The sequence below is a fragment of the Lynx rufus genome, unplaced genomic scaffold, assembly GCF_022079265.1.
Source record: "Lynx rufus isolate CCGP_SWC_20201006 ecotype Redwood Valley unplaced genomic scaffold, mLynRuf1.p SCAF_11, whole genome shotgun sequence".
Taxonomy (NCBI): domain Eukaryota; kingdom Metazoa; phylum Chordata; class Mammalia; order Carnivora; family Felidae; genus Lynx; species Lynx rufus.
In genome coordinates, this window is record NW_025814825.1 from 60282780 (window position 1) to 60296505 (window position 13726).

At 41.1% G+C, this 13726-nt stretch overlaps 1 protein-coding gene across 2 annotated transcripts; it reads left to right on the forward strand.

The window, feature by feature from the left end:
- Positions 1-1861: 1861 nt before the first annotated feature.
- On the forward strand, positions 1862-12954 carry BUB3 (BUB3 mitotic checkpoint protein). Of its 2 annotated transcripts, none has more exons than XM_047073568.1 (8): positions 1862-1946; positions 2411-2605; positions 3201-3270; positions 5106-5257; positions 7877-8035; positions 9708-9885; positions 10170-10386; positions 11367-12954. In XM_047073568.1, the coding sequence occupies exons 2-8, from the start codon at positions 2411-2413 to the stop codon at positions 11380-11382; spliced, it is 987 nt and encodes a 328-aa protein (XP_046929524.1). In that variant the 5' UTR covers positions 1862-1946; the 3' UTR covers positions 11383-12954. The 2 variants fall into 2 exon arrangements, with proteins under 2 accessions (XP_046929524.1, XP_046929525.1); XM_047073569.1 differs by having other exon boundaries at positions 12611-12954.
- Positions 12955-13726: the final 772 nt, after the last annotated feature.

Here is a 13726-nt window from a genome sequence, read left to right on the forward strand (position 1 = left end):
CAGGTAACTGATTGTTAATACACACACACACACACACACACACACACACACACACACACACACGACTTGAATTTGGATTTAAAATGTTCAAGACTCCATTGTGGCCAGATCTCCTATCTCGAGACTATCAATTCATTTGAATAATCAGCAAAATCATCAGCCTCCTTTCAGGCTGTAAACTGGATTTAAAAGATTGACGGTTCTTAAAACTCAAATAGAGTTCAGCTGCAACTGCCTGCCCAGAGGGACCTGAATCATACACACACTGTATAATGAAATACACTTAGATTTTATTAGCAGATAATTCATGTTCAGAATCTCGAAACTCTAATAGAATTAAATAAACAACTGGAAGAGGGAACCAAATAGAATTATTTGGAGATAAAATTATTTAGCCAAAGTTAGAATGGGGGCAAGGCACTGCATTTTAAAATTCTTAACCTCACCATTAACTTGTTGAGAGAGAACAGATAGAGAACCAAGTATGAGGACTGGTGAGGAGGGAGGGCAAGAATCTGTTCTTTTAGGAGTAATATCAGCACAGTGGGCAGAAGGGTGGTTACTGTGAGTGTGTTTATTGTGCTGAGAATCATAAAAAGAAGTGCACCTGAATAGGGTATGTGAATGTGTAAAGGCCAACAACATTTTTTTCTCTATTAGTGTACCTTAAAAGTTAAACACTTTAACTCCAACAATTTCCTTCCACTTCATAGAAAATCACACAAGAAAGTAAGTTTTTTTTGTGTGTGTCATAAAAGGCAGTGAAAAAGCGGTTGCAGTATGGATTAAAGTAAATATTGCCAGTGAGCTTTTGATATTCAAGAGTAATCGAGTCACAGCATTCTAGGTATAAATTAAGAATTACTTTTCTTTCATGGATATTATGTCAGTTACAGAAGCAACCTTCTTGATTCTCCTATTTCTGGAGGAGTCTAGAAACAGAAACTCTAGGGAGTTTTTGGGGTGGAGGTGGATGGGGAGAAGCTGTCATTGTAGCTGTTGTTTTCGGACTCTGCTGAAACACATGTCTAAAAGAGGCTTTTTAACTTTAATGCACTGCAGAGTAATTGTTTGTTTTCCAGTCTGTCCACCCTTCTGGACAGAGTCCCCCAAGAACAAGAACTGTGTGACTGATGCATCTTCCCAGAGTCCCTCACCAGGCCTGCTCAATAATTGTTTGCAAAATAGATGGAATGGAGGGATAAAGCCTAGTATAAATAAGGGTGAATTTCTGTGATATGGATAGATCTTAAGACAATGGGAAATGTGAGACCCTCGTTCACAGGTGGAAACTCCAGGAAAATGAGAACAAATCAGGGCAAAATAATGCAAATGCTTAGGGCAAATATTTCCTTCTCCACTCCAATTCTTGGTTAACTTCATGGCTATATGCATGTCCAGTGAAAGGGAGAATAATTTATTTCTATAGATGTATTGACCAAAATGGGATTTTTTTTTTTGTCTGAGAGACCGAGCCGGGGGGGGGGGGGGCTAAGGGTCAAACTGGAAAGAGCATCTATCCCACTTACTATCCAGAAAACCGGCAGGGCGTCGGCCCCAGGGAAACTACATTTCCCAGCGTGCCGCACACGGGCGGGAGAGAGCGTGAGCTCAGCCTTGGCGCGATGCTCTTTGGGAATTGTAGTTTCCACTCCATCCTCACGGGCCAGGGGGCTCAGCCTTGTGATAAAGGGAGACCACGTGATCGGAAAAACCGTGGTTTGCCTTTGAGCCGGAACAAGATGACTGGGTTGACCGACGCCGGGCCTCGGAGCGGACCAATTGGCGGCCTCGAATGAGACGTTGGCGTTTGAAATTAGCCAATTGCAGCCATGCGCTGGAGCTTCCTCTCCGCCTCTTTCGCCCAGCCCGCGAGTGCTCGGAGGGAAGCGAGGAGGTGGCGCGTCCGCGCGCGGCGGCCAAGTTGCTTCTGAAGGGAGCCCAAGGTAGCGGGGCGAGGCCACTGGGCGCAGGGACGGACCCGTCGGGGACTCCCCAGGTCCGGAGCTGCCAGAGCCGTCCGCAGGGAGCTCGTTTCGCTTCCATCGCTCTTTATTTTCGGAGCGTCTGGGGCGCTAGGCCCGGCGGAGGGGCCGGGTTGCGGGAGCCCGCGGCGGGCTATGCTGGGGGCTGGAATTAGGGGTGCGCCGGTAGGGGTCGGGCCGGTTGGGGCGCTGAGCGGGGGCGGCGGGGGAGGAGCGGGTGAGTCCCGACTGCGGTGGGCGCGCACGCTCCGCGCAGGCGCAGACGCCCGGTAGCCTACGTTCGCTAGTTCCCTCCCCGGTGAGACAGCCCCTTGCCGGGAAGGCACCCCTTCACCGTGACCCCCCCGCCCCCCTCCCCCCAGTGCTCGGCCAGCCCAGCACCCCGTCCTGGACCTTTGGGGACTGACTGGTCGCTTGTTCCGTAGATGACCGGTTCTAACGAGTTCAAACTGAACCAGCCACCCGAGGACGGCATCTCCTCGGTGAAGTTCAGCCCCAACACGTCCCAGTTCCTGCTGGTCTCCTCCTGGGACACGTCGGTGCGCCTCTACGATGTGCCGGCCAACTCCATGCGGCTCAAGTACCAGCACACCGGCGCCGTCCTGGACTGTGCCTTCTACGTACGTGTTCTCAGTTCGCGCACCTGCCCTCTTTGTTTTCGGGAATCCTGTGTTCATAGCGTCCTTCTAACAGCATTGGGTAGAAGCTTTTGTCCGTAGGCATTCGGGTAGCTCTTAACGTTTTCCTGAACACCCGTCTTGAGCCAAATACCGTTTTTTACTTTAACTTTTGGCGTTGGGGTTATGTAGAAGTCGGAAACTCGGTCTCCTTTCCAGTGGGGTAACCCTGCAAACTTTTTGGATACATGACACTTGTATTTGAAATTTGCCACCAGACGGTAACATTTGGTTGCCTTATAAAAAGGAAGGTTGTTTTTGTTTTTGTTTTTGTTTTTTCCCCACTAGGAGATAGAAATGAAATGCCTGTTTTCCTCTCAGCCAATGTGCTGAAACAGTTCTCCTTAGTTTGCTGATGTAGTTTTTGCTTTCTTTTGTGAGCTTGGGGTTGTGTGTGTGTGTGTGTGTGTATGTATGTGAGAGAGAGAGCTCACATCCTGAACATAAAGTGAACAGATGGCTGTAGGAACCGGAATTTTGAAACACTGTGTAAATGTCCATAATAACTTTTAAATGTCTTGAAACTTTTATTTTGTAGGATCCAACGCATGCTTGGAGTGGGGGGTTAGACCATCAATTGAAAATGCATGATTTGAACACGGATCAAGGTAATATGGCCACATTTCTACCAGTTTATTGTTTTCTCAGCTCAGGTACTAAAGTGTAAATGTTTATTTAGGAAAAGTGGCTTCTGAATGCTTAGTTCCCAAGTTGTTTAGGTACAAGTAAAAGTGGCTTAAATTTGGGACTTTTTTAAAAATGATAACTGTAAGTTACTGATCACAAAATACCATGCATTTACTTTCTCAGTAAATTGAGTTCCATTAGGATCTCCATTCTAAGTCTTTACATGAAGTTGCCCTTAAGGATATGACTTTAACCTGTCCTCAGAAGTGGACTGGATTCCACAGTAGTCTCCTGTACATTGGGATTTTCCAGGAAAGTGGTGATGTTTGAGTGTTCTTTGTTCTGAAGCTATTTTGGTTCAGACTGAAGGAAAATAGGTTTTTAAAAACTAGATGTAAAAATAGCCAGTCATCTCCAGCTTCTATATTAATTCCACTTGTGTGATTATTTAGCCTAGAATATGCCTGAGTTGCATTTATTGAATGAGTAATAAAATAACACATTTTCTTATAGTTAATTTCAGAAATTAACTGAATAAATTAAGAAATTAATTAAGGTGCAGATAGGAAATGACTTACTCAATTTTTTATGGTAACTTCGGAGCAGAGCAGAAGTGCAATGGAACTTAAATGCACAGAGCTCTTGGAGCATTAAAAAAATGTCTTTTTTGTATATGCTTCTATTAGGTAGAGTTGTACTTGAAGCAGTTGGCGAGGTACAAAGATATGACTACATGAGGGTGAGCTGGACAGTGGGAGGATGGAAAGAGGATGGGCACAATATTGAGTCAAAAAAACCCAAACAACTCAGAAGAGGATATTTCATGAAAGTCCCTTTGTCATGTAACTTAGAACTGCAGATGTTTGGTTTTGTTTGTTAGCAGCTTATTCCACACAGTAAGTTAGCTTGCAGGTTTGGGTCCTCTTTGTTGGAAAACTTCGGAGAAAAAACACACTGAAATACAAAGATTTTTGATATGGAGACTATAATTAAGGGAATTAGCTGTTTATTTGCAGGAGGTCATTGCCGAACTTCATGAGGAATTTTTTTGTGTGTGTCAGTGATATGTTTTTAAATAGGTGGTTTTTCTGTTTGAGGATCAGGACCACATAATCTTTGTTGTGTCCTTAGCATGTGGTATAGATTTTGGCACATACTAGACATTTAGCAGATGTTAGTTGAATGAATGAATGAGATTGGGTGAAGAGTTGAAATTGAAAGGAAGGAAATTGTGTATTGGAAACTTGATCCACCATTTGAAAGCCAGGGGACTCATCCTGAGACTCTCTGCCTTCCTTATCCCCTAGCTTTCAGATGCTACTGTTACCACGTAAATAAGTTTCTTACAAATATTAATCTAATGCAGCAAGTTTTATCCAGTTCCAGAAGACCAGAGTTTTCTACTCATTCATTCATTCATTCAGCAAATATTTGAGTACCTCCATGTACCGGAACCTGCAGTAGATAAAGTCAGAACTGTAGAGTTTGACAAGGTTTCTGATTTTTTAAGGAATCTAGAATCAAGTGAGGAAAATAACAGCTATGCCACCCATTTAATGCAATGTGAAATTCAAGTCAGCCTTTGGTATGTGTCATGCCAGTGAATCAAACTATGCATTGTAAGGTGAACAGAGGAATGGATGACTGTAGTCATGGAGACATTTTTCTGTGTGCGGACGTTTTCATCGAGTTGGTGGAAGCGGATTCATTACAGTTTAATGAATGTTTCCTTCTATTCACTTGAGGAATCTTTGTTCAGGAGAGGTAGTAAAGGTGGGTGATTTTTTTTTTTTTCTTTTTCTCCCCCCCACTGTAGAAAATCTTGTTGGAACCCATGATGCCCCTATCAGATGTGTTGAATACTGTCCAGAAGTGAATGTGATGGTTACAGGGAGCTGGGATCAGACGGTTAAATTGTGGGATCCCAGAACTCCTTGTAATGCAGGGACCTTCTCTCAGCCTGAAAAGGTAGGCTCTTTCCATTCATAACAGGAATTTTAGTCTCACGGGTGATTTGACTTGGTACACGTTTGCTGAAGGTGGTGTTGAACTTGAAGGTTAACTACCAGTTGATGAGGAGCGCCTGGCTGGCTCAGTGAGTAGAGCAGGCGACTCTTAATCTCAGGGTCGTGAGTTCAAACCCCATGCTGGGCATATAGAATACTTAATTGAGTCTGTTTTACAACACAGATGTTTTGAGCAAAAGGAAATGAATTTTGGTGTGTGGGTTAACTTTTTTTTTTTTTCCTGTTGTCCTCTTTGTGCTAGATGGCACTAGTAAATAAACCCACTGCTGTGTATTATTAATGCTTTAAATCCCAGGACTGAGAAGCAACTCCGTGCCTTTTCAGAGAAGTCATTTAACAGAGACCGTTGGATTGCCTTACATTGGGTTTGACATGCCCAAACCAGGGAGTAGGATGGAGTGTCACTCATTTTCACTTAGGACCCGAGGTTTCATTTGAGCGGACTGTTAAGAGGGTGAAATGGGTTATCACTTGAGGTGAGAAAGGTGTCCTGCATTCCTTGGTTTTTGCCATTTGTGTATTTATTTTTATTATTGATAGATGTAGTTTGAAGGCTGTACTGAGGGAAGCTTTTTAAAACTGAAACTCTGTGTATTCTAACCTTTTCATCTGGACAATGAAAGTAATTGAGCATTCTTGCTGTATCCTCATCAGCCTTTATCAGGTGGTAGTTGATTTTAAAGATTGATTGTTTTAGCAGTTTAAAGGTATCCTTCACTTGAATCTATTTCCTTAGTGTAAATATACTATTCAGTTCCTGCTAGCCATCATTATATACTGTAGTGCATCCAAAGAGCCATTATTTTTGTCACATCACAGTCGAATCTACTCCTGGCAAGACCTTTGTTCAGAATAAAATAATTGCATTGTTTCTAGTTTTGATTTATGGTTGTATGTAACATGTTAAGAGCTGTGATAAATTGCAGACAGAATATCGTATAATGGACAGCCACACTGAATCAAGCTGCTTATTGGTTCAGCAAGGTTCATTATGTCACTTTTTTTAATACTTTCTTTGATAAATGTATAGACCTAGTCAGTGGCATGACAGTGGTTTCACTTGATTTACGATCAGTGGGGATAGAAAGCCCTATTAGAAGCTTGTGTGTCACCTGTATAGTAAAGATTTAAGATAAAATTCCCAGTCTGATCGTGCTAGTATAAATCGATCTCTTTCTGGATTCTGTGTTGTTTAAGTTTGGCGTTTCACATGTCTTAGGTTAATTTCTGGTTTTCTGCAAATGTGTTTTTTGAAGAAACTGGTAAAGCTTTACATCTTTCTTATTTAAATGTGCTTAACTAAATCTACTGTGTTTGGAATCTTTCTAATTCCTCGTAATTTCCCTTAGATTAGTTGGTTGAATTTGAAGGCCAGATTGTGGAGATGATTTGATAATTGTTAAACCTAACTTGGTATTTTTGGTTGGTGGTATGCAGTTAACACACTGGTGGCTACTAACCTTGTGTTTTAACCACTGAACGTTAAAGAGGTGTCTTACGTTGCAGGGCCTGGGTTCTCTTCATTTTTTAATAGTGTTTCTTCAGGTTTTAAAATACTAAATCAGGTTCAATTAGAGTTGCTTATTAGTTGAAAGTAATAACCAGAGTACAATTATATATCTAAAGTCTAGATTTAAAAAAATTATTTAACGTGATCAGGAAAATACATTGTGCCGCCTTTTTCATCAGTTTGCTATCTGTTTGGTCCCCAAATAGCGTGTTTGAAAATAAACCACTTGAAATGCTTGCTTGCAGGAAATTCTGTAACTTGTTATAAAGGAATTTTTTGCGAAAGTCGTTGTAATACTGCAAAAAGGGCATGATGGGGGCGGGGGATAGATGCTTTTAGGGGAGAAAATGCTTTTTAAATTTTCACTAATGATGAACTTTGTCTTGAGTGTTTAGTATGACATCAGGGCACAAGAATGTGCTTTGTCACATGCCAGACCACTGTCCTCGTCTTTTGAGTTCATATGCCACAAAAAGTAACTAAGCAGCTAATTAACGATGGCTTCGTCATTCTTCTTAGAAAGGCCTAATTTTATTCAGTGTGACAGCTGAGAAAAATCAAGATTTTTAGAGTCAAACATGAAATCTTTTTTCAAAAGGTGGTCATAGAAAAATAACTTTGATTGAAAATGATTATCTTATGAAAAGTTAGATGCCCATGGAGAGGTTTCTTGAATTGTTTTATGGCTTTATTGTTTCCTTTTTGAGTAGTTTTTACAGTTTTATACTGTCACTAAATGAAACAAGGAGACTGGAAAAATTGTTAAATAATTTGTTTTATCACCAAGAGAATTAAATCTTCCAAAGTGTTTTTGCAGAGTTAGAATGTACATAATACAATACTTCGCTAAGTACTAAGAATATATTGGGTTGAAGATTTTGTGCAAATTACTTGGTTTGTAAAGCTGTAATATTTAGAATTTAATACCGGTGTTTGAGAACCTGATCGGCTAACTTTTTTATGGTTTTATGATTAGTGGACTTTTGGGGGACCAAATATCATTTTCTGGCAAATAGGTGGATTTTAGTGAGTTTTGGTCTTTCTTGAAAGGTGTATACCCTCTCAGTGTCTGGAGACCGGCTGATTGTGGGCACTGCAGGCCGCAGGGTGTTGGTGTGGGACTTGCGGAACATGGGCTACGTACAGCAGCGCCGGGAGTCCAGCCTCAAGTACCAGACCCGCTGCATACGGGCTTTTCCCAACAAGCAGGTGCGCACCTGTCCCCCCCCCCCCCCCCCTTCAGTTTGAAAATAGGAGGATCTCACTGGTCATTGCCTTTTAAAGCTTCGCTTCTCTTTTGTTTGTAATCAGTTAGTGGTTTAGAATTTGCTGTTACGTTTTCAGCAGCCTTGTGTTACAGAGTAGTGTGTTAACCCAGTTTCAGAGAAGATCTTGACCTTCAGAGAAATCATATCATCTACCATGGTTGGAACAGAGGTCTTCTGATTCCTTGGTCCAGGATGCTTGACAGGTATACGGTAATCCAAGAGGGTTTTGCAGACATTTCCATTCACCAAACCCATGAATTCGGACTTAGGTCTGGAAACTCAGGATTATGGAATTGGCTTTTCTCTCTCTTTTTTTTTTTTGGCCTCTTTGTAACCCTAACACGAATGGAGTTCTTTAGCAGGTCTGACAGCAGCACTTGGATTTAAAAAAAAAAAAAAAAAAAAAAGCCACTGAAGTTAGAGAGGCCATGCTCTTTACATAACGACTTACTCTTGATATACAGGTTCTCCTCCCTTGTCATCACTGCTAAACAAGACTGCCCTGTTTATTACTGAGCCCCTTCTCCCCTCAGATCCTGAAAGTTTGAAGGAGAATTGGTGGTGTGGTCAGCTGCTGTAAGAATTTTACAAGAGGAAAAGTCATTAAAAACGGCAGTTATCTTTGGAATCTTCTGCTGTCCTTTCATGGTTGAGGAGCTGAATGCAGTTATGCTGGTTATTCTCTTGGCCCTTTATCTCAAAAGGCTAGTGCCTCAAATGGTGATCACTGTTCTTTTTCTCAGGAAATTGTAAATTTCCATTGAAGATAAGGAATGGCAGTTATGTGAAACTTTTCTAGATCTAAGCATGTGATTAAAATATCCTTGCATTTATCAATCTCATTTTTAGGTCACATCTAAAACTTTGTTAGGCTATCTCTAGTGGGTCATGGAAGTTTCAGATTTCACTGATTTTTTTTTTTTTCTCCCTAAGTAGTTCTTCAGGAATAATTTGTTTTCATACCTTGAAGAACTAAAAAAAAAAAATCAAATACAGACTCCTTATTTATCTTATGTTTCAGTTTCTTTGACATACTGTCGTTTCAAGGAAAGGTGAGAAAAGGTTTGAAATGGTAACCCACTTTTGAACATTATTGAAAATCTGTCGTTTATGTGTGAGCTCAGCTTGCTGTAGTTCAATGCAAGGGGCAGGATGACTGAGATGGAAGGCTGGCATTCTAGCTCATTTGGATCTTTGATCCCCCCACTGGAGGAATCCCCCTTCTTACAGTTGCTGGAGGTAGAGAGGCCCAGGGCATAGCAAATTATTTCCAACTGATGGAACACATTTGAGCCCCATTTGAGCCCCCTCTGGACAGGACGAATAAATGATACTGAAGCCCTTTAGGATTCTTGTCTATATTTTAAAAAGTTACTAGATGTGATAGCTTTATTGTTCTTTTTCTATAGAACAGGTATTCATGTTCTTTAAGTTCTGGAATGGTCATAGCTTTGTTGGTACAGCTTAAAACCTACACCTGGTTAAAACCTGGCTGTACTTACCTTTCATTTCTGAAATAACCGTCTTTAGCACAGGTTGAATTTGGGAATCAGTGCTTTGTTTTGGGAAGCTGGAGTCACCAGTTTTGTCCTTCTTTGCTTCCCTCTTGGCAGGGTTATGTATTAAGCTCCATTGAAGGTCGAGTGGCAGTTGAGTACTTGGACCCGAGCCCTGAAGTGCAGAAGAAGAAGTATGCCTTCAAGTGTCACAGACTAAAGGAGAATAACATTGAGCAGATTTACCCGGTCAATGCCATTTCCTTTCACAACATCCATAATACATTTGCTACAGGTACGGGATGGCAGGTGAACCTGCATCGCATCACTGAGATAACAGATTTTGCTGTAATTGAACATGAGGCATTTATACTTAGGCAGAGTTTAAAAAAAAATTGTGCTTGCTTTTTCTGATATTTAGGGAGCAGAAATTCTATGTGATCCTCTGTGGGGAAAATGTAACGCATGTGACCTTAAAAATCAACCGTTAAAGGTCCTGGTTTTTTTTTTTTTTTTTTTTTTTTCTCCTCTGTGTCTGCTTTTTAAGAACCCTTTTACCTCTTTTGAAATGACTTCTAGGCGGCTCTGATGGATTTGTCAACATTTGGGATCCATTTAACAAAAAGCGATTGTGCCAGTTCCATCGGTACCCCACCAGCATCGCATCGCTTGCCTTCAGTAATGATGGGACCACGCTCGCAATAGCATCATCGTATATGTATGAAATGGATGACACGGAACATCCTGAAGATGGTATCTTCATTCGCCAAGTGACAGATGCCGAAACAAAACCCAAGTGAGTATGCTTCACCTGTATTTGAGCCTTTTCTTGCATTCAACCCAGGATTTATTAATTTTTCTAAATTCACGAATAGCATTGTTGATGCCTGCTCGATATTACAGCTGACTGTAGGGTTGGAGTTGATTTTATCTTGTTCTCCCAAGCTTTCAATATCCGTAGGTTGATAGACGTCTGATGGATAAAATTGTGCCCAGTTGTTTGGTAGAGAAGAATGTCAAACTCTCATTCTTCTTGAATAGGCACTATTATTTGAATCTCTGGAGTTATTACTAGCACATTGCTTCAAAATTAAGTTGAGGAATTCAAGAATAATTTATTTTAGCGAATCTGTTTAAGATATTTGAGAATTTGAACCACCAAAAATCTTTCCTCTCCACCGAGGTTGTTCCTTTAATATTTACACAAAGTGAATGACCTTCAGGTCTTACTGGAAACCCAGAATAATACGGCCTTGCCTGGAATAGCAGATTTCCGTAGTTTTGAAATTTTCATAGCTGTCTTTGGCTCTTGGTTGTAACTGTTGACAGAGAGGAACAATTGACATTTTTTTTTTGGTACCAACAGGGCAAAGCTCTTTACTTAATTACCTGTACCAGGCCTAAGGGAAAACTGATACTTAGGCGCTTGTTAAACCGTAAAATACCTGCCCCCGCGGGTCTTTGTCCCTGTTCTCTGTCCCTCTCTACCCAGGCCTCAGTAAATATAGAATGACTGAATGTTTTCAAGATTCTTCTACTTTTCTGAGTTAAAATGGTTTAACACCCTTGCTAAATTGGTTGAGTCCCAGAGAAGGGGCAGAGTGTTAAATATTTCATATGATGCATATTTTTACAGATTTGACTTTAGAAAAGACTTAGTATGTGAAGCCTGTTGGATAAAGGGCTGTGTTTGCATTTAATCTCTCACTTTTGTGTTTCTTGTCCTGGCCGGCCATTTTGATCTCATGCTGTTCTTTTTTTCTTTTGAACTTGTAGGTCACCATGTACTTGACAAGATTTCATTTACTTAAGTGCCATGTTGATGATAATAAAACAATTCGTACTGCCTAATGGTGGATTTATTACTAATAACAAAGAAACCAGGGAAATATATTAATCTTAATATTATAAGAACCTGAAAATAATGGAAAAGTGGTTTTTATTGATTTTTTTTTTTTTTTCTTTTAAACCGAACACTCTTAAGTGCATGAGACGGTTGATGGTTTGCTGCATTAAAGGTATTCGGGCAAACAAAATTGGAGGGCAGTGATTGCACTTTTGAGAGTCAGTTTTGACCTTGATAATTTTTGTTTCCACTGTGGAAATAACATGTTTGTAAATAAACACAGGTAATAAAAACCCCTTTGCATTCTTTCTGGACCTTAAATGGTGGAGGAAAAGGCTCTTGAGCCATTTGTTTCTTTTGCTGGTTGTAGTTGCTAATTCTAAAGCTGCTTCAGACTGCCTCATGAGGAGGTTAATCTACAATTAAACAGTATTTCCTCTTGGCCGTCCATTATTTTCCGAAGCAGATGGTTCATCGTTTCCTGGGCTGTTCAACAAAGCGAGGTTAAGGTTAGACTCCTGGGAATCAGCTAGTTTTCAATCTTATTAGGGTGCAGAAGGAAAACTAATAAGAAAACCTCCTAACTTCATTTTGTGACTGTAAACAATTATTTATTAGCAAACAATTGATCCCAGAAGGGCAAATTGTTTGAGTCAGTAATGAGCTGAGAAAAGACAGAGCATATCTGTGTATTTGGAAAAATAATTGTAACGTAATTGCAGTACATTTAGACAGGCATCTATTTGGACCTGTTTCTATCTCTAAATGAATTTTTGGAAACATTAATGAGGTTTACATATTTCTCTGACATTTATATAGTTCTCATGTCCATTTCAGTTGCCCAGCCGCTGGTGATTAAGGTTAAAAAGAAAAAAAATTATAGTGAGAATGAGATTCACTTTAATGTAATGCCCTGAAGCAGAACACGAACTTGGCTTGGCCTGTTCTAGCTGGTTCCAGATAGTATTTCTGTTGTCAAACTTTTGGTGTTTCATATGTATTCTTTGCACATGTACGTTTTTGAATGGGACTTGGACGTCTACTGAAATTGATCCATGACGTGTTTTTTAAAAAATTCTTTTGATAACAGAGAAAGGTCTTATTTTTAAGTGTTTCAGTGGAAACTTAGTGCAAGTCTGAACCCATCTTTTGAAATGTATTTTCTTCATTGCAGGTCCACGTAATCATCTCGTGAAAGTGGTTTCTCTGAAAGCTTTGTTTTGCTTCCTACAAATGCATACTTATCCCCTAAGGGATGCGTTATAGTCATTGTGGACACCTTATTTAGTATGTGGATTTCCCAGTTTTCTGTCTTAAAACAACTTGTCTGTGTGCCCTTTCATGCTGACTTTGTGTAGGGTGAGGAGTCTTTGTGTCCTCGTGCGGTGGTCTGAAGAATTGTCCCCACCCCAGCAAGCCCCGTGGTTGTTTATGAGCAGCTTGAGCTCTTTTTTGTAAAATAATCTAAACCTGTTATTTCCGTGCTGCCTAATAAATCAGAGATTCAGAACCCTTAAATGTTGGATGTTTTTAAACGTTGGTAATTAATGTAATTTACTTCATAAAAAGGCTTCTGTAAAGCAAAACTCCCTCCATCAAGGGCCTGGTGGGGATGACATTGTACCTTTAAGTCCACACTGCCTCGTTTAATTATGCCTATTCTGGTGTACGTTGGGGATTCAGTCCTGGCTAAAGTGATCTGTTGGAGTTGTGCCATTTCCCTGGTGCCCTCTTCTGGATCGGCGGGGCCCCTGAGCCGACTGGGCTGTGTCACAGGGGGGGCACGGACCGTGCACGGCTGACGGGCGCCCTTTGGCGTGGCGCTCTCCTGGTGCTGGTGCGGGAGGGCACATGGTGGCCCATACATCCCTGGGCTGGCGCGGTCCCCGTACGCGCGCACGCAGAGCCAGATGACAGACCCGGCTGTACTTCTCCATCAGATGCTAAATCAAAGTGAAACCCTTGGGATGGTCAATAATGTAACAGCCAGAGACTAACTGACGGTTCTTTAGTGTGATTATGTGCTTTTTAGAGTCATAACCACTTGGTCGCGGACAGAGCAGAAATTTAAACCATTGTTTAACTGAAAGAGAATTAATACGGTATTGTCAGAGGTGACTGAAATTAAAGCAACGTTTGGGACCTGTTTCAAGTAGGTGGTGTGGGAGAGCTTTTTTTGGTACTTCTGTGTGGATGTCCTCTCCTCTCTCCTGAAACTCGTCTCAGCCTGAATGTGTCTCCTTGCCTCCCCGTTTGCCTGCTTATGATGACAGCTGCTTCCCCCCCCAGA

What these genes read in the sequence shown, in the direction of transcription:
- BUB3 (XM_047073568.1), top strand. Translation starts at nt 2,411, where the DNA reads ATGACCGGTTCTAACGAGTTCAAACTGAACCAGCCACCCGAGGACGGC. An exon ending in TGATTTGAACACGGATCAAG is followed by an intron (nt 3,271 to 5,105) that starts GTAATATGGCCA and finishes CCCCCACTGTAG; the next exon opens with AAAATCTTGTTGGAACCCAT. An exon ending in GGGCTTTTCCCAACAAGCAG is followed by an intron (nt 8,036 to 9,707) that starts GTGCGCACCTGT and finishes CCCTCTTGGCAG; the next exon opens with GGTTATGTATTAAGCTCCAT.